The sequence below is a fragment of the Vespa velutina genome, chromosome 23 (genome assembly GCF_912470025.1).
Source record: "Vespa velutina chromosome 23, iVesVel2.1, whole genome shotgun sequence".
NCBI lineage: Eukaryota > Metazoa > Arthropoda > Insecta > Hymenoptera > Vespidae > Vespa > Vespa velutina.
Genome location: NC_062210.1, coordinates 1,001,756 through 1,023,051, shown reverse-complemented (window position 1 = coordinate 1,023,051; position 21,296 = coordinate 1,001,756). Strand labels below are relative to the sequence as shown.

Here is a 21,296-nt window from a genome sequence, read left to right as displayed (position 1 = left end):
CTTAGGTTTTCGTTTTTTCGTTCTATCCGACAAAAATTTCTTTGTTCTCATTTGTTTAGTTTTTTCTTTTTTTTCTTTTCCTTCGATAATTGTTTCCTTTATTTTTTTTTCTTTTTGTTTTTTTTTTTTTTCAATTTTCTTAATACGTTATCGTAGTAATTCGATAAACGACGCTACTAAGTGAGAAAATACAATCACATATATATATATATATATATATATATATGTAACATATATCAAGATATCGATCGATTCGATAACCTGTGCAATTGTTCGAATTCTTCTTTTGTTTTGTTGTCTGTTTTTTTTGTTCGTTCCGTTTTTTCGACGTAGAATTCGCTCTGTTTTATTCCTTTCTTTTTTTTTTTTGTTTTCTTTTTTTTAACGTCACTATCGTAATTTGATAAATTGATTCAACTAGTGACGTGAGATACGTAAAATATATGTATATGTATTGGATAACAATCGACTCGTAAAACGTACAATTGTTTTTGTTCTCTCGCTATTGAGAAATTCATTTATCTTTTTTCTTTTTCTTTTTTTTTCTCTCTAAATGTCATTGTTACAATTTAGTAATTGAAACAAGTGGATATGTATAACGGTGTATATATATATATATATATATATATATATATACGTATATACAATCGTTATGAATAATTTAAATGGTTTGTGAAAAAGAAAAGCAAAAAAAAAAAGAAGTAAAAAGAATACAGAAGTAAACAAGACTGGAAAAAATAAAAAGGAAATAAAAAGGAAAAAGAAAAAAGTGTTTTACGATACACCCTTTGAATACGAAATATTGTGTTTCTTTTTTTTTTTGTTGTTGCTTCTTATTTTTTCGGTGATAAAAGAAGTGTTTCCACAGCGGAGAAGTGTATAATCAGCGAAAGAAGATTATATCGTTCATCATCAAGGATAGCGAGTTGAACATGTGAACTTTTTTAAACGTTCGATTTGATGATCCTTCAAGAATACTTTCGATTATCAATCTCATTTGTAATCTACGATATTATTTTCAAATCACATACGTCTGATTTTCTAAATCAAATCCATTTCGTATTAATTCCGCTATTTTTCATTTCTCACTCTCTCCCTCTCTCTATCTCTCTCTCTCTTTCTCTCTTTCTCTTTTTCTATCTTTCTATCTGTCTCTGTCTCTCTTTCTATATCAATGACGTATGATCGAAGTTCGTACGAGGAAATATGTTTGACTTGATACTATCGAAAAGTCGAAGAAGAAGGAAAATAACAAGATAGTGAAAAAGAGAGAGAAAGGTAAAGAACAAGCGAGAAGAAGATAGAGATAAAGATAGAGATAACGATAACAAAGGAAAGAAGATAGAAGAAAAGGAAGAAGAAATAGAGGAAAAGAGAAATCTCGTTGATCGTAAAAGAGGAAGAAAGAAGTAGTAATAGCGCAGCAACAGCAATAGTAAAAGTAGCAGTAATAGTAGTAGAAAAAGAAGAAGAAGGGGAAGAAAAATAACAACAACAATAACAAGAACGTATACAACGTTGCGGCAAGTCCGCGTAAATCGTCGAGACGAGCGATGACGCGAGAGTTTTAACGTAAGCGTTAGTTTATTTCGGATGTATATCACCGAGGATGATAGTGGGGAGGACGGCGGTTGCCGTCTGATCTCCGTCCGTCAGTGCGTCGACGTCGACGGAACACGCGAGAACTCGTGGCCAGAAAAGAGACGAGCACCGCCACCTCCACCACCACCGCCACCGCCACCGCCACCACCGCCGCCGCCACCGTCGTCATCGTCATTGACTTTACCATCTTCTCTTTCTCCTCTTTCTGCTACTTCTATTCCTCCTCCTTCTAATTCTCTTCCTACCGAATCATTTTTAACATCCAACAATGTCAACGAAGAGAAGAAAATAAACGAAAGAGGATATTATTCGAACGAAAGGATTACCACTGCCTCCCATTTATCGGAGAATTTTAATTGTACGTCATTAGGGTCGATGAAAAAGTTTGATTTACGTTTGAATTCGTCGAGAATCGATAGATCTAAAGATCAACGAGTTACGATCAACGAGGATTTATCGTCGAGAAGGATAAAAGTATCACGCTCGTTGGATATTCTCGACGAAGGTAACAATAATAATAATAATAACAACAACAACAACAACAACAACAACAACAACAACAATGAGAACGGATTGACGTTTGAAGGGAAACGTACGACCATACTGAATCTATGTTATCGTGACACTTTGACACGAGCTACGAGGAACAACGTGACGAAATCAAAGTCCTCGTCGATTTTAAAGATCGTTCCGAATAACGTCGATCAACGTCGTGTCCTAAGGCGTACACTTTCGGCACCTGGTTCAGAATCAATTAACGAGGATTGCACGCATGAGAATTTATCAAATACAAACTTGAAAATCATCGACGAGATCGTACTGCAATCGGCTACGAGATATCGTACGAGAAACGATACATTATCAACGTTTAATACAACGAGAACACGTGCCTCGTCGTTCGTTATTGAACGTAGGAAACATCGTAAGTGTTCACGTCTTTATTCCTCAAGATCAACCGAGGATCTATCTACGGGGATTAGAAAGAGAAACGAATATACTGAGTTTATAACGACGACGGAGGCCGATGGAATGCGGAACTGTAGCAACGCTGTCGCTGGCGTCGACGAGGACGAAGGATGCGTCCTCGTTGGTGTACGTTCTCTACACGAGGATGGTACAGGACCAACCGATACCACTTTACGATCTACTAACACATTGATAAATTCACGACAGGACGACAGATGTACAAGAAGGGATCGCGAACGTGCTAGGATATTAAGACGGCGAAGGATCAATGGAAGATCGGCTTCGGTTCCTAGACTAAACGTGAGTCGAAATTTCGAAATCCAATTATCGATCCGATCGATCGATCGATTTGACTATATATATATTTCTCTTTCTTTTCTTTTTTCTTTTTTTCTTTTTTCTTCTTCCTACGAAGAAGCACGTATCTCTATCGTCTAACGGTATAACGTGTATATATGTAAATGTTAATACGTACGAGAATAAATATTTTTGGAAAATTTGAAAATCGATCCAGTAAAAAAGATCGTATCTCTTCGTTGCCACGATAAAAAGGACCGGCGACGTATTGCGTCTTTGTTACGTCCGAAAAGAAAAAGGAAGAAAAAAGAAAAGAAAAAAAAGGGATGAAAAGAAGAAAAGATCGGCCTAAAGCTTAATGTTGATTATCATATCGAACCGGGAACAGTTATTAAATTACTGATCCTCCTTCACGATCAATCACGAGAAATTCGTTCGAAATAACACTTTGTGTTCCATTCGCTCGCGACAAAGAGAGAACGAGAGAGAGAGAGAGAGAGAGAGAGAGAGAGAGAAGAAGGAGAAAAAAGAAAATGAATTTCGTATGAAAAGTAGTAGTCGTTTGAGTTTCATTACATGGTAATCCCCTCTACCCTTTCCCCCGTATTCACCTGAAATTCATTCTCGCGATAACATATTATTTATCCCACCCCCCGCCCCTGGACCCTTCCCATTACACACATCAGCCGCCCGCTTGCCCACCTTCTCGACTCTCGAACTCTCTTCGGTTGAACTCCGAGGGCGTGAGCCTCTGAAAGATGACTCGTTTGAAAGAGAGAGAGAGAGAGAGAGAGAGAGAGAGAGGGACTCTATCGGAGAGGATAAATTGCACGGAGGCATCAACCTGCTAAAATACCTTGCTTTATGTACCAGCCTATCGTCTTGGTTGTAAAACGGGGGTTAGCGGGAAAGAAAGGGAAGAAAATGAAGGAGAAGGGGGAAGAGAAGGATGAACATAGAAAGAGAGAGAGGGGGGGCTGGGAGATGGGAAAGGGGAGCAAGAAGGGGGTATGGATAGTGGTGAAGGGTTTATAAGCAACGATTGTCTCGCTTTTAAGGTGCACCCACACGCGCCTTGCCGCGGTAAAACGCCAACGTGATATTTAGATGCAGGCCGATCGGCTAGTTGCGAAAGCTTCTTCGAGTATTTGCGTTGGCGAGTACGAACGACCCGAGCAAGAATTTACCTGGTGCGAGACTAGCTTCCTCCGTGTCTCCTTGTGTCTCGTGCATCTCTCTCTCTCTCTCTCTCTCTCTCTCTCTATCTATCTATCTATCTCTCACTTTATATCTTTCTATCTTTCTCTCTTTCTTCGTTCGTATATTTTTTTCTCTTTCTTTTTCCTTTTCCTTTTCTATCTCTCTCTCTCTCTCTCTCTCTCTCTCTCTCTCTCTCTCTCTCTCTCTCTCTCTCTCACTCTCTTTCTCTCTTTTACTGTTTGCCTTGTAATTCAATACGAGTTTGCATAGAATCGCGTTCAACGGCGCGAGCTTTCGCGAGCGTACTTAAGAGTTCCTAGCACAGTTAACTTCTGCCCATATAATATAACCCGTTTGTCTGTCTGTCTGTCTGTCTATCTATCTATCTGTCTGTCTGTCTGTCTGTCTGTCTGTCTGTCTGCCTGCCTGTCTGCCTGTCTGTCCGTCTGTCTATCTGTTTGTTTGTCTGTTCACTTGTCTATTTGTCTGTCAATATGCCGACTTCTCGATCGATAGAAGAGTGGGCGAGTTTTGAACGACGATCTACGAGGTCACGAGCATCGATTGTCTTATTTTATCCATCTTATATGAATTATCGGCCCCGTATTTTGATTATCTCTTTATTTTTTTATATCTCAATATTTCTTTTTTTTTTCTAATTTTCAAAGGCGAGAGAACTCTTTCATATTCTTCATTTTATTTCTCTCATTTTATTTCTCTTAATTGGATCAGGAAGTTCGTGGTTTTGAAGAAATCTTGTGTTTTTTTCATTTTGATTTTCTGTCCTTTTTTTTGACGTCCGGAGGAGGGTTAGAGGGAAAGAAGAAATATCGAGTTCTTTTTTTCTTGCAGGTATTCGATTTTCTTAACTCATTTGGAACGTTTCTTATCCGGATGTTATGTCATCAGTACTAATAAGTCATTCATTAACCTTCCACGTTAGTCACAGTAACCTTGAAGTTATTCATTATTCATGCGTATTTTTGAGTCTTATGTATTTTATTATTCTTCTTTCTTTCTTTTTCTTTTCTTTGTTCTTTTTTTTTTGCAAAAAAAACTATAATCACTAGAGCAAATATTAACCTTCAGATATGAACTGAGTATAAATTATATTTGCTATAATTGTAGTATAGTTGTAGGGTAAGTCGTATGTTGTATGTAGTCTCTGTAAACAATTAGATTAAAAGATAATTAAGAGAGAGAAAGATAAAAAGAATCGAAAGGAAATTCGTTTTTTCTAATGGAAATTTTTGTAATGAATCTTTTCAATTAATTTTTGTTCATTGTGATAAATCTAAAAGTTTTTTTTTTTTTTATAAAATAAGATAAAAAAAATATCGTATAAGTGGATATTTATTTGTTAATCACGGCGACATCCTTGAGTTCTATTTATGTATAAATATATAAAACAATATCTATATGGATGACTTATTATCGAAGATTTCAAAGTTTCACCTTGAGTGCATACATTAAAGAGAAGGTTAAAGTATTTTTTAAAGAGAAATATTGTTTCATAAAAACGGCAATTTGATAAGACTTAAAGTTTAGTAAACAATATACTCAAAATAACATTTTTTCGTATTTGTTAACACGCATATGTACATTTATTTCTTATCTTTAATTTTATTTTCGTTCTAAAAATAAATATAACTTATATACGCACAATTTTTTATACACATACGTATATAAGAAATTAAAAATTAATTTTCTTTGATCTTTATGAGAAATATCTTCAATTTCTAAAACTTGAGATTTTATTAATAGATTAATGAAAACAAAAAAAAATATAAATAAATAAATAAATAAAAAGAAATAAAAAGGACAAACGAAAAAGAAAACATTTCAGACAGGAATTATTTTGTCAATGGAATAAAATCATTCTAAATAATGGTCAATCAAAATTGTATGCCACCTTATAAATTGATATTTAAATAACGATTGATATAAAATATTTATTAAACGATTTGCTTATAAAAAAAAAAAAAAAAAAAAGGGAAAACAGAAAAAAAAGAAGATTCTACTTCTCATGATTATTTCGAGAACAAGTATAAGAGAAAATAGAAGAATATTTTCAAAATAATACGAAATAAACAAATTAGATTAGGCGATTTTTACTCTTAACGCAACACCGTCGAATGGTAACACTCTTCATTTATCTATTTCTAATCGTATTTCTTTCTCTGAATAACCGATCGTAACATGAAAGCCCAATGCACGTTCACAATGAATTCGATCTCAAAGGATTTGCATAGGCGCGTTGGAATTTATGAATGCATATAAACATTATCGACGTAACTATCTATCTATCCTGCTTCTGGTAGCTTTAAACGTGCGCTACCGGTATCTTTGACATGTTAAAACGTAGGCGAAAATCAATATTTTCTTATTGATCATTCTCACAAATCAGTTTTCACATACACATACAGATATACAAATAAAAACACGCACATTAATAGAAATATTTTTCCCCCCTATTAGAATTTCTACGAATTCCTATTACGGAGAAAATCTATGTACGTATGTGGATAATTATTTATCTTTAACGTTTCGTTTATAAACATTTTAGAATACGATTTCAGAATCGAGATCTGAGAATGGTATAATTAATTATTTAAGAACGAATTTTCAATGATGTTTGCCAAATTATATATACCTATATATATATGTGTGTGTGTGTGTGTGTGTGTGTGTATATATATTGTAGATATTCTGAAAATACTTCGTTTCGATATACATATACTGTTTTAGTCACGGTCACGTTGAATCTCTCAACATTTTCTGAGAAACAGAGGAAGAACGTTTGCTCTTTATTTTTTTTTTTTTATCTTCATCTTCTTTCTTTTTTATTTCTTCTTTTCTCTTTTATTTTGGATTTTTCTTATCTTTTTTTCTTTTTTCCTTTTTATTATAACTCGCAAGGTTAAATACAAACGAAGAAGAGAAAAGTGGTGCGGAGTTGAGGTAGGATGATGATAATAATTTAAAAAAAAAAGTGAAAAAAAAAGAAAGAAAAAAAGAAAGAAAGAAAAAAAAAACAAAAGAAAAAGTATACGAAGGAGAATCGATTCGTTTCGTACATCGATATTCGATCCATCGCACGTGTAACAATATCGAATGAACGTTCTTTTACGATTTGCCCATTGCTTATTTTAAAACATACAAACTATACGCCGTTTCTTATCGGTAATAACGTAGAGAAGTATGCCGCATAAATAGACGCGACGTACATATGCATATATATATATATATATGTGTGTGTGTGTGTATGTGTATATATATATATATATATATATATCTTGATGATTAATTAATCATTAATTCCCCCTCTTTAAAATTACCAAGAAAGATATGTGTGTGTGTATATTGTATAGAGATGATATTTGATTGTGTGATAACGAAGTGCGTTGTCGTAATATCAGGATTAGCAGAGATTAGATCGTACGCTATCGTCCACGTAAAAAATGACTAAGCTTACTTATAAAGCATTGATTCAGAGATGTATCCTTTTTTTTTCCTTTTTTTTATATTACAGATTGTACAATCTTATCGTACGGAAAATAAAAATGTGCATATGCGCAAAATTCACATGCATTTATAATATGAAAGAAGTAATATATGCATGTAGATATAATAATACCAATGGAAATATTTTACTATTATTATTGAGTAATATTAATTGTATATTAATAATTACTTTATTAATAACAATATTATATTTGTATACATTGTGATAAAATTTATTCTATATTAAAAAAGATAATATTATTATTATTATATTAGAGTATTATTATATTTATAATACAATTAATAATAATACCTTAATAATAATAATATTGCCATTATTATTATCAATAGTAACATTATAGTAGTATTATAAAATATTATAATAATAGTAATAATAAGATTAATAGTACTAAATGGTAATGTTATAATTGAAATAATTTTGTCCACACATACACATACACATAGGAATATCATTGTGTATTAAAAATAACATATAATTAAAATAGAAAATAATAATTTTCATTGATTATGAATAGAATTCTTTTCACTGATTATGAACAGACTCTTTCTTAATCTAATGTTTTATATAACTGTTTTATATCGTACGATGCATTAATTGCATTTACTTATCTCACTTTGAAAAGACGATCCTCGACTCAAGGTGACCAAAGTACAACTTTCAGAAAGATCTCCTAAGCGTGATCGCTAAAGTCGGAGCTTTTAATCAAAGAGAAAAAATTCGAAACGTGTTTAACCCGAGTAGATTAAAAACTTAACTATATACACGTACGAGAGTTTTTAATTCGTCAAAATGATAAAATGAAAGTATAAGTTGATTCGAGATTTATCGTTGTTTATAACGAACGCTATAATCGCTTGAATCGTGCCAAAGTTTTATGTAAATTAAATCGAAAAAAAAGAAAAAAAAAAAAAAAAAGAAGGAGGGAAGGAAAAAAAAGAGACAAAAAGGAAAAGAAAATGAAGAAGGAGAAACGATTCTTGATTCATGTCTCGATTCATCGAATGTTAATGATCCAAGGGAACGTTCGTGATTCGACACGAAAAATAATTCGTGGAATTTCTAGGATTGGTCTATACTTTCGATCCGAACGAGACATGATTTTCTATTTTTTTCATTCTTTTTTCTTTTTCTTTTTCTTTTTCTCTTTTTACGTTTCTTTTTTTTGTTGTTTTTTTTTTTTTTTTTTTTTTTTTCTTTACGTTTCTTTTCTTTTGTCTTAAAGACATGAAGAGACGAAGATGATAGATCTGTCGAATGATCGAAGACCAAAATTATTTTAACATTTTACAATATGACGTCAAGGCTGACGTGACGATTTTCGAAAAAGATTTCCTTCGGAAAACTTTCAATTATCTGGTACGTAAATAATTATTATTTAATCGACGTAGAACAATCTTCCTTTTTTTCTTTCTTTTTTTTTTTTATTTTATTATTTTAATACAATAAAAATGAAATGAAATGAGAATGAAGTCAATTTTTTGAATAGAAAAGAAAAAAAAAAAAAGAGAGAAAGAAAGAAGTGAAAAAAATTATTTGATAAAAAAAAAAATGAAAGATAAAATGAAGTCAATGAAAGCGTGTCATTCAAATTAAAATGAAAAATAATAATTATATTAATTATTTATTGCATATGAATATCTATATGAGATATCGACCAATCTTCCATTACATCCCTTTGCCCCCCCTCCCCCCAACCCCCCAAGAAGAAAAAAGAAAATAAAAGTATTATTATATTTGAGTGAGAACAAAGTAGAAAAATAATTGTAGTGAAAATTTTATATAAAAAAAAATTAATATCGAATAGAAAGAATATCGTGACGATACATTTTCATTATTTTTTAAATCACTTTTTATATTGATCGAGTATATATATATATATATATATATATATATATATATATATATATCTTTTTCTCTCTTTATTATTTCCTTTGAATATGACAATATGCATTTACGCTAATCTGACGCAATTAACTACGGGGATCGTACTTAGGCGAACATAGAAAAGGCTTCTCTTGGTTGCACTTGTACGGTATCTGACCTGAATATGTTTTGCTACTTTATTAACTCCCAAAGGAGTAAAGTCGAACGATGGATACATTTTTTCTATGTCACTTGAACATTATCAGCAATATATTTTGTTGCCTGCATAATTTTTCTTTTTTTTTTTCCTTTTTTTTTTTTTTTCTAATAAATTCAAACATTTTCCCGATATTTACCTCTCCCTTTTTTATTGTAATTCTCTTCTTTTCTTTTCTTTTTTTTTTTTTTTTTTTTTACAAATTCAAGGATATCGATTATCGGCTTTTTTTTTTATTTACAAATTCAAAGATATTTATTATCGATTTTTTTTTTTTACAAATTCAAAAACACCGATTAGCGATTATTATTATTATTTCTTTTTCTCAACAAATTCAAAAATATAGATTATCGATTATTTTCTTTTTATAATAAATTCAGATATCCAATTATTGACATTTCCATTTTTTTTTTGTTTTAATTTATTACAAAAATAGAGAAAGAGAGAGAGAAAGAGATCTCTATATCGTACGATTTGAAAACAAAGTCTAAGAGAAGAAAAACAATTCACATAGGGAATTTCAATTCCTTCGTGTATAATGATTCTCGGGAGAAAAAGAAAGACGGGAAGGAAGTCGGACGTTAATGTGAAAAGTTTCGTAGGAGTTTGAAAACACGTTACGTTTCACCTTATAAGGAAAATACTACATAGTTACAATTCTAGAGAGGAGTTTGAAAGTTGACTTATCTCTATCGAAAACATGTTAAACGTACGCCAACGTTATTGCGATGCAAATTTATTTCTGTACTAGATACATCACCGTGTGACATCATATGTCAACGCCTACATTACATTAGATTATGAACGAGCGAGTGAGAAAACAAAACGACATATTTCTGTTTTATCTTTTCGTCGAGTATAAAAAATAAAAAAAAAAAAAAAAATGCAAAAAATAAAAACATTCTATTCACCAAGATGAATAATGTATTTATTATATATATATATATATATATATATATATATATATATTTTTTTTCTACGATTTTTATCTTTCACGTCGAATAATTTTTGCGGAAAGATAAGAGAAAAAAAAAAAAACGAAAAAGAAAAAGACAAAAAAATATCTTTATATCTTCTATCTATTAAAGATACATCGTAGTTGTGCATTTCTGTGGACTCTGATCAATGACGAGAACACGAAAAATACTGCTGACGATTTCAAAACTAGAAAGTATCGAATAGTTTCTTTCTTATAACTCAGCTAACTAAATCTCAAGTTCTAATGTTACGATCGCGTTAAACTTCTTAGAATTCATCAACGCATAACGCCGGAGCGTGTCTACCAGGCGAAATAGTGCGAGCTCGACGAAGCATAACAAAACTCGGCTTGTACATACATACATACATACATACATACATACATACATGCATACATGCATACATACTTATATGCATACGTATGTACGTATGTACGTACGTCCAGCACGAACCCGATAACAGGTTTATTTCCGGACCAATTTGCTCGGAAGACGAAGTAAAGCGCGAACGATCATGAATCTTTTAAATTGACACGAATTAGGCGGATATCCGTATAATTTTTTATCAATGCTGATACTATATCCACATGTAATCGTTTAATTTTAATCAATGATTTATGATCAATGATTTAGAATAAAAATATAATGTCGATTAAATTTAATAATAAAAATAATTTAAATTTATTTGAAATATTATTTATTCTGCGCGTAAAAATTCGCAACAATTTTATAATTAATAAATTCATACGACAATGAATTAAATTATCCATTTAATTGACTTGTACGAATTTATTATATCGTCTTATCGTTGATTAGATTTGTAACTTAAAAAAAAAAGAAAATAAATAAATAAATAAAAAAGGAAAAGAATCAAGTAATAAAAAAGATTCTGTTTTCATAACGAAGAAAGCGATCCCTTAGATATCTTTGTTTATTTTTTTTTTTTTTATTTTTTTTTCCAATCGATGCAATTAAACCGGTTTTGCGTGTCATCGTTTTTCCATTTCAAGATGTTGAGATTTATATCGTCGTCATCGTCGTCATCGTCGTCATCGTCGTCATCGTCGTCATCGTCGTCATCGTCGTCATCGTCGTCATCGTCGACGTCGACGTTGTCGTCGTTATTATATTTTTCATTGGTAATAAAATTTTCATCGCTTCGTCGTCAAAAAGATCGTTTATGGTTGAACGATCACGTCGATCGAATAAAGTATTTCTAATACTGATTCTCCATTGCTTCCTGAATCGATGTATTAGAAACGGTATTACACTTTATAGATACTATACTGTAAGCAACTTGTCGAATTATATAACGCAAAGTATAATCTTCCTTGACTTTCCATCGAAAGGTACATATTCAATGTAATTAGCGGCAAACATCCGTCGTCTAATCTAGACGCACAAATGCGTCCTCTATAAAACAACGAGAGCGTTAATTACACGAAGCATCATTGAAATAATCAACTAATATTCTCGTAATTTTTCGTTACAATACAAAATGTAGTAAATACATTTCTTTTTCTTTTTCTTTTTTCTTTTTCCTAATTCAGTAGCCAAATTATCGCACGTTCTCGACGTATATTCATTGTTATCTCTTTCACTTTAAATAGCCTTTCATTTTTACTGCAACGTTTGAGCTTAACTTTTTTCCTTTTTTTTTTCTTTTTTAATAATAGATCATTTTTAAAAAGACAAATTCACTCGATCAATAAGAATTTGTGTTGACCTAAAGATGACTTTGCATAAGGGTTTTTGTAAAAATGAACGAATCTAAAATTTTAATATTTTAATGAAAAAGAAAACAAAAAGAAAAAAAAAAAAGAGAAAAAGAGAAAAGGAAAAACAAATCAAATCCTTTTTAATTTGCGATAAATTTCGATCCGTGAATTATTTTAATCGAATTAAATTGTTATCATGAGAATCTAAAATCGACGATGAAACGATAATTCCGTAGTGTTGGTCCTTTATAAAATGATAATGGTTGCCATAATGGTATACATGACGCAGGAGCCAAACTCGTAGGAGCCTCTTCTCTCTTTCTCTTTCTCTTTTTCGCAGTTGTATCTCACACTTTATGTTCTGACGCATCCAACGAAATTCCTTTCTAAGGTACACCATCACATACACACGCGTGCCTTCGAAGAAAGTAAAAGCGGATTCGCTGCTTTTGCACGAATGGCGAAAGATGCGTCGTCGTCGCGCGCGCGCGCGCGCGTGTCTCTTTTGCCGTTATATTTTTAGCGTCATGGCTGGTCAACATTCTCCTGATCTTCTTCTCCCTCATCCCTTTTCTTTTCTTTACTTTACTTTACTTTTCTTTTCTTTTCTTTTCTTTCCTTGCTTTGCTTTGCCTTGCCTTTCCTTTCCTTTCCTTTCCTTTCCTTTCCTTTCCTTTTTATCCTTTCTCTTTTCTCCCTTTCCCTGTTTTCTCTCCCCTATTCCATGAACTCTCAAATGTTTCGCTACGACAGCTGCGACGAAATCGCTAAAGATCAACCAGGATCGTAGTTTCGTTCAACGAATCACTATGCTATTTCAAGGTGACGTTTGTTATATACTCTCTTCGTCGAATACCATCACTTTCTTTCTCTCTCTCTCTCTCTCTCACACACATCCTCTCTTTCTTTCTGTCTATCTCTTTCTCTGTCTCCGGAGCCACATTGATTAACATCCAACTCGAAACGGCGCCATAAGGCTTTGATGCAATCAACGAAATTCCGCCGGAAGGAGAAATGAAAATATTTACGTACCTCTCCCATTCGACTATACCTCCTATTCTTCATACTCCTCTTGTGTATCTGTTTCTTTTTCTTTTTCTTCTTTTTTGTTTTCGGATTTCACTGTTTGCAAAACTTTACGTTTGTTAAAAGAAAAAAAAGAAAAAAAAAAAGAAAACACACACGGAAGGATCAATTGTATATTAAAAACTTTTTCTTCATTCATAGTTCTTTACTCTTATACGCGCACACGTGTATATATGTTTATATATACATATATATGCTTGCTTATGTATACAAAAGTAACGGCATGTATTTATGTAATGATATAATTTTTTATATCATTACAAATAATTGTACGTAATAATGATAATGTATATTTTTGTAAAAAAATTTTTTCTTTTATCTCTTTTTTCTTTTTCTTTTTTTTTTGTTTTCATTTTATTGATCTACGTTGATTCAGTCTCAAAGATTCGTCAACTTTACTATCTCTGAAGTCGATACGGCAAACGAGGTTAATCTCGTTGCAGTAATCAGGTAGGAATGCGGTACGAACGGAGGATTGCGGTTGAATCTAAGCGGTTTCTTGTTAATTCGTCCTAAGAATGTTGACGAGCCTGAGAGTGTAAATCTATTGGTTATAACGGTTTGACAATAATAATCGTATTTTGTTATTACGATCGAAATATCTGATAGTCGGACATTTATCGTATTATAAATTAGAAACATTATGGCGTTATTGTAAATGTTTTAGTTACACCCTGCGAGGTCGTTTTCGAGCGCAATTTTTACATGAGTCTTAATATCGAGCGAAATTCTATTGGAGAGAAACTAAAAGAGAAAAAAGAAAGATAAAATAATAATAATAATAATAATAATAATAGAGAAAAAAAACAAACAAAGAAAAAAAAAATAAAAAAAAGGAGAAAAGAAAGGAAACGATAAATACGATTTACATTGAAAAAAATTCATTTAACACGAACAAACTCTACTCGTATTTATATTGCATAACACCATAATCGCATGGAATTCTGGTTATCCTTCGAAACAATCTGAACGGTGTAACGGAGTTGGCCTTTCGCTTTCATCCCCGTGAATATGGTAACCGAAGTATATGTTAGCCGATCGATTTTGTCCCTAATTAACAATAAAGATAGAGAGAGAGATAGATAAATAGAGAGAGAGAGAGAGAGAGAGAGAGAGACATGCCGCTACATGGAAATCGTGTTACACGATTTTTCAACTTCCATTAAATAATAAATCCTCAATCACAGATATCACGTCATCTCGTAATATAAAACAGATAGAAGAATTTATGGTGTATCCCATAAAAGTTCTTTTTTTTTTTTACAGATTTGTACTATTTAATAATCATAAATTGAACGTCACTGATATACGAAATAAATCATAATCATTAATTTAAAAATATACAAATAATATAATTGAAAAGAGAAAGAAAAAGAAAAAGGAGAAAGAGAAAGAGAGAGAGAGAGAGAGAGAGAGAGAGAGAGGAGTAAAAAAAAAGGAATAAAATTAATATTTAATGAAAAATATGTTTCTCTCTTATCGATTCATGCGTTACGTAAACGATTATATTATCTCACAATTATCAACAATACGTATGTGATAATGAATGCACGTTCAGTTCGACCCATGTGTTAATGGTATACTGATGCACGAGGGAAACGTTAATATGTGGAACAATACCCGTGTAGATTTGTATCATCGAAAGGTGTAAAAGGAACAAACCACAGCGTTCTATCTCTCTCTCTTTTTTTCTTTTCCTTTCTTTCTTTTATTTTTCTTCTTTTTTTATTTCTATTATTTCTTTTTTTTTTTTCTTTTTTTTGATCGACAAAGTCACAATCGCTCATTCGAATTCATAAAATAATCATTAAACTTTAATTCAATGTTCGCCTCTACGTATTTAATTCTAAACGATAGGAACAAACGAACGATTGTATTTAATGGAAAGAAGAAGAAAAGATAAAGAAAAAGAAAAAGGAAAAAGGTAAAAGAGAAAGAAAAAAAAGAAAAAGTCAGATACAACTATATATATATATATGACAAAATTCAAGATGGAAATGTCTTTCGACGTTTAAAGATTATTTCAATTCCCGATGTTTTTTGAAAACTACGACGCGTACTAGCACGCTCCTGTTAGTGATATTCTCGAAAAGGACAAAGAAACGTTATCGGTATTCCGAAGACGAAGTCGAAGGCCTCCGGTGATCACGTGACTTGGTTTTCGAATATACCGTTAAAATCGCTTGGGAAGAGACGTAGTAGAAGAATCCAAGTAAAAGCCTGAGATGCTGTCCGTCCGTTCCTTTAAGTGATTAATGAGAGAAAGAGAGAGAGAGAGAGAGAGAGAGAGAGAGAGAGAGAGAGAGAGAAAGAGGGGGGAAGAATGTAGTTGGTTTTCTATTGAATACACTAAGGGTTCCTTGGCACCCTCCTCCCTCCCTCCTCCATGCACTCTACTCCCCATCCCATCTCCCTTTTAATATATCTCTTTTCCTTTCCTTCCTTATTTCCTTATTACTTAACGAATTACATTTGTTATGTTGTTGGTAACGTTGATTAGTTATGACCGACGCTTCCGCGAAGAAACTCCACGGAGAAGTTCTGATATTTCAGAATTTTCTTTTTTTTTTTTTTTTTTTCTTTTCTTTTTCCCTCATTCCACCTGACGTATAAACTTTAACGATGAGAACAAATATGATAAATCGAAAATAGAAGAAATATATCAAATGTTACAATTTGTTAGATTCAACTAACAATGGATAGACTTGTACCGACGCACTTCCTATTTCCTTGATGATTACGATCGAAATCATTTATTCACTTAGCATTTGCTTTGGACGAGCATATATATATATATATATATATATATATATATATATATATATATATATATAATCACAATTAACAGGTAACGTTATGTATATATATATATATAGATAAATATATGTGTATGTACGTACGTAAATATTGTACATATGTATTCTTATATGTAAATATTAATACATTCGTGAGAACGATAACGGGGATAAATATTATTTTATTTTATTTCTATGTATATAAGAAATTCCATCCTTATAGGTGTGGTCACGTATCTTGTAACTATTCTTGATTTTATATCGAACATCATTGAGAGCCATGGATTCGCACGTAATCTTATATATTCCTGTATTCCTCCATATGATTATCTTCGATCTAGAATGCACCTGTAATTTTTTTTTTCTCTCGTTTTTTTCTTTTTTTTTTTTTTTTTTGCCTTTTTTTCTTCTTTTTTTTTTCTTCAACAGCGAACGAGAAGAAGAAGAAAAAGAAGAAGAAATAGAAAGAAGTGTTACAATGAACTGACTGACAATAAGTTCGATTTTCGATTGGGTTTATTCTCCATCGTTCTATATCTTTAATAATCCTTTCTCGATCGTGATCTCGATCGATCGGAACGATTTGCTTACGTAAATCATAAACATCCGTCTCGCCTTTGTATTGTGAGAATCATCGTTCTGTAAGTCGGAGCATGGAAGCGAATAATTGTCCAATATTACTCGCCAACCAACCAAACAACCAACCCTGGACGCATCGAAGCATTCGAACGACTATTTGAATGACAATGCATCGACAACCGGGACATTCATTTAATTCGCTTGCCGTGCATATTTCGATATGTCGAGTTACGTCGATACTTCGAGAAATCGAATTAGTAGGGACTCTCGAACGTTTACGACGGATATGTTTTCGACGTTCATCCGATTTATCGTCGTATTTGATGGATGAGATATTTCAAAATTATTAAACACTCCACACACATGATACATATATATCATTTTCAAAAATATAATTTTTTACTAAGAAATAAATAATATCGATGAATATAAATATAGGTTGAATCACTTAAAAAAATTTAACACTGTATATTTAATAATATATTTTTAATTATTATATATATTAAAATATTAACATTTTTTAATTGCATATATATATATATATCATTTTCAAAATTATGATTTATCTATCGTCGAATATACAAGATGAGCCATTTCATAGAGACATTATATTAAAAATTCTATAAAATAATATAAATATAATACATTCAAAATTATAATCTTTTCTCTTAAGAAATACGATAATGTAATAAAAACATCCAGGTATTCCTGTTTAAACGATTATAGTACTTTCTTTCTATTAATATTACGATTTCACTTACATTCCTCTATCAGAAGTTATGTGTATTCCCATATTGATCCTATCATTAAAAAAGTTATGTCATATCTATCTTAGTATTACATATAACTAGAATGTATCTTTACTGTTTTTTTTTTCTTTTTTTTTTTTTTTTTTTTTTTTTTTTTTCTTTCTTTCTTTCTTTTTCACTTTTGTCGTATTTACATTTAACATTAACACAGATACGTCGTAATAATTTTCCATTCCGGTCTTTGTACGTTTGGTTCACGTAAGAGACGATCGTCTCCTTAAGAACATTTTATATTTTCCCTAGTAATAATACGGTGGGGTAAAGGGTTTGCCATTTTCGCAAGTGGTACGTAATGACAGTTCTGGTGTAAGCGTAACGCGATCAGAATGAAATAACCGTGTCTTATATACGCTGATATTATTAGGGCCGTCATATTGCGATACACCATGCAGAGTATATTAATATTCCTGTAATAACGCAACACACGATGTACACAACGTGAACCGCCTGAAGGATATACCGTGTCAGTGTATACCACATTACGAACGTATCTCGATGATAATATATTCTCGATCGTATACAGAAAGAGAGAGAGAGAGAGGGTGGGATGAAGGGTGGGAGGAAAGAGGAAGGGGATTCCTAAGCCTTTAGGAGAAAGTTCAAATGCCAGTGCGCGGGGACTCTCTTCTGGTTTAAGAAATAATGATATCCTTTCCTTCCTATCCCTCTCGTCCTTTAATTTAACTTCTATTACTTCATTTCGCGTAACAACCATCAAGAAAGTACCCCGTACGAAGAGAAACATATACGAGATTTTATGTCAGATATACTTTTTTATCCCTTATTTTGCGCGGATTAGAGGGATATCGAGATGAGAGAAATGGACTGGACTGGACTTAGCTGGAAGACGAGGTAGAAGGGATAGTGAAGTTGGGGGAGAGTAATCTTTGAAATAATCTGAGAACGTTGGGGGGTCTTTTCTCTTTACGTCAAAATCTCTCTCTCTTTCTCTCTCTTGGTATGAGTGAAAGAGAAGTAAACAGGATGCCATCTTTAAAATCCTTTTAAGCAAGGTAAATAAACTTTGGTGCCTCGACTAAGAATAAGGTAGTAGAGTGCAGTAGAATTTCCTCTCTCTCTCTCTTTATCTTTATCTTTCTCTCTTTCTCTCTTTCTCTTTCTCTTTCTTCCTTTCTTTCTTTCTTTCTTCCTTTCTTTCTTTCTATAGTCACGTGGGATCGAAACTGGAGCGCGGTAGTAGACGATGGAACGCCTATGGCGGTCTTTCTAGAGGCACATGTATCTCCGAGCGGTTAAACTCGAAGAAGAGAGAAAGGCGAACGACTTATCGACACACACATATATATATATATGTATATTACATATATATATATATATATATATGCGTATGTATGCATGTATGTGAGTGGTAACTGCAGTAAGTAACGATTAGACATGGTTGCATTTAGAAAAATGTGTTGGAAAAGCGTATCCATTATTGAAAAGAACTATGACGACGATATCGACGACAAACGACAACAACGACGAGAACGACGAGAACGACGAGAACGACGACAACGACGAGGTTCGCTTGGCAAGACGAAGTCACGGGTAATACCGTATCGAAAGACCGAGCTAAAGTGTAACTAGCATTATTGGCGTTGCCTTGCATTCCAAGTTGTTGCGTAATTGTCTGACGGAACGTAGTAGCTCTGGCTTCGTTCCTTCGGTTACTTCTTTAGATGGAAAGGTACAATCTATAACGTGCTTCTCCTTTCGCAAAAGGCCCTCTCGATTTCTATTCGTTTTTATTTATTTTCATTTATTTTCTTGTTTTTTTTTTGTTTTTTTCTTTTCTTTTTTCCCTTCTTCTTCTTTTATTTTATTTTATTTTATTTATTTTTTTGAAACTCATCGAAACCTGCGCGTATAGTCTCCGCCCGATAACTCTGACAACTGTATTCTCGATTTTTTGTTTTTTTTTTTTTATTATTTTCTTTTTTATCATTATTATTTATTTATTTATTTTTTTTTTATATCATAGCGTTAAGTCTTAAGTATAGGGGGCATTTAGAAAAGAATGTTTTTTTTTTTTTTTCCTATGGGTACAGACTTATTGGACACATTGTAGATGTTGTACGAAAGAAATGAGGGGTTGTCCGTAATAAATCTTGTTGACATTATCGTCTACATTTTCAAACGATTTTACTTTACGACACCTTATAGATTTAATACGAAAAAGAAAAAAAAAGAAAGAAAAAAAAAAAAAAGAAAAAGAAGAAAAAAGAAAATGTTCGTCTTTATCTCGTTCGACAAAATACTGAAAAGATTTCTTTTCTATTAGGTTCTAGACTTACGGGACACCCTGTAGATCGGAAACGAAATAAATCTCGTTTTTACCTGCGGTATCGACATTTTGAAAAGATTTTTCTTAAAGGTTTTACATTTAAACGACCTTGTAGATATGAAAAGAAATGGTGCGTCTTTATCTACGTCACCATATCGACTAAATTTTTTTCTATGGTTTTGAACTTATGAGATAACCCTGTATCGTATCAAATACGATATATACATAATCGTCATTTTTATCAAAGTGTCGACTCTTCGAACGGATTATTTTTTTCTCTCTGTAATTTCCAAATTACGAGACAACATTCGTAGATCTTATATGAAATTAATGTCTATTTTTATCCCTCTATCATTGGACATATTAAAAGGATATTTTTCTTGGGATTTTGAAATTATCGAACACCTTGTAGATCGTATATGAAAGGGACAAGTATCGAAACACACATAAATACTTACGTATACTACTTTCGATTTTACATTCTATTCGATCTAAATATTTCCTTAACTCCGTTAATGTCTCATTTGCAATTATAACTGTCGGCATTTTAATTTTCAATTTATTGTTCATCGATCTATTGTTTAATCATGCGAATACGTGCCGATTGAGATAAATTCTTCTTTTTTCTTTCTTTTTTGTTTTTTTTTTGTTTTTTTTTTTTTGTTTTTTATATAATACGAACTGAATTGTCTCGTTGAAATTAGAACGTAAGAAAGTAGGAAACTCTGTTAAGTTGAATTTATCGCGTATCTCATAATTAAACATCGGCTATTAAATGAATAAACGAGGTAACATTGGCACGCACGCACGATATCGTGATGCTGCCGTTAAAATTTTATTATAGATCATTATATCGTGGAAAGTCGTATCTTGTTCTTAACGTTCCAATTATTAATCCTATCCGTTGAAAATCTAAAATGATTATGAACATATGGGACGCGATAATGTTATTAAAGTTATTCATTTAAGAAAGTGTATTAGATAAAAAAAAAAAAAAATGTCTAAAGTTGTCGTCCCTTTTCATCTTCAACGATTATTTAAATATTTGCAGTGGCTATTATTCTATTCTTTTTTTTATATATCAGAAGTAGTTTCCTGACTATGAATTATTACAGAATAAATTATTTTCATTAATCATTAAATTCATTTTCTTGGGAAATAAAATTGTAATAAATCGATGCTTTATATTTACATGCGTTTAATATTTTCATTTTTCATTCATTATAATGATCTATTGCTGTTTTAATATTTCATATATTTAATAGTTGATATATTGGTATAATATTTTTTTTCCCCCTTGAAACAAAAGAAATTTTTCGATGGAATTATAATACAATATGATGCATAATTTTATACGCGTTTGATATTAACAAT

The 21,296-nt window shown here is 31.9% G+C and overlaps 2 protein-coding genes across 4 annotated transcripts in view; both read left to right on the top strand.

Annotated features, from left to right (window-relative positions):
* The window catches only part of LOC124956711, a 338,980-nt gene that overhangs the window by 296,721 nt on the left and 20,963 nt on the right, over positions 1-21,296 (top strand). The gene's annotated exons all lie outside the window — the stretch shown is intronic.
* On the top strand, positions 762-18,848 carry LOC124956712 (uncharacterized protein DDB_G0287625-like). 2 transcript variants are annotated; one of them, XM_047512884.1, is made up of 2 exons: positions 762-2,868; positions 16,677-16,805. In XM_047512884.1, exons 1-2 carry the CDS (start codon positions 1,594-1,596, stop codon positions 16,788-16,790), a joined length of 1,389 nt encoding a protein of 462 aa, XP_047368840.1. In that variant the 5' UTR covers positions 762-1,593; the 3' UTR covers positions 16,791-16,805. The 2 variants fall into 2 exon arrangements, with proteins under 2 accessions (XP_047368840.1, XP_047368842.1); XM_047512886.1 differs by lacking the exon at positions 16,677-16,805 and adding an exon at positions 18,804-18,848 and having other exon boundaries at positions 769-2,868.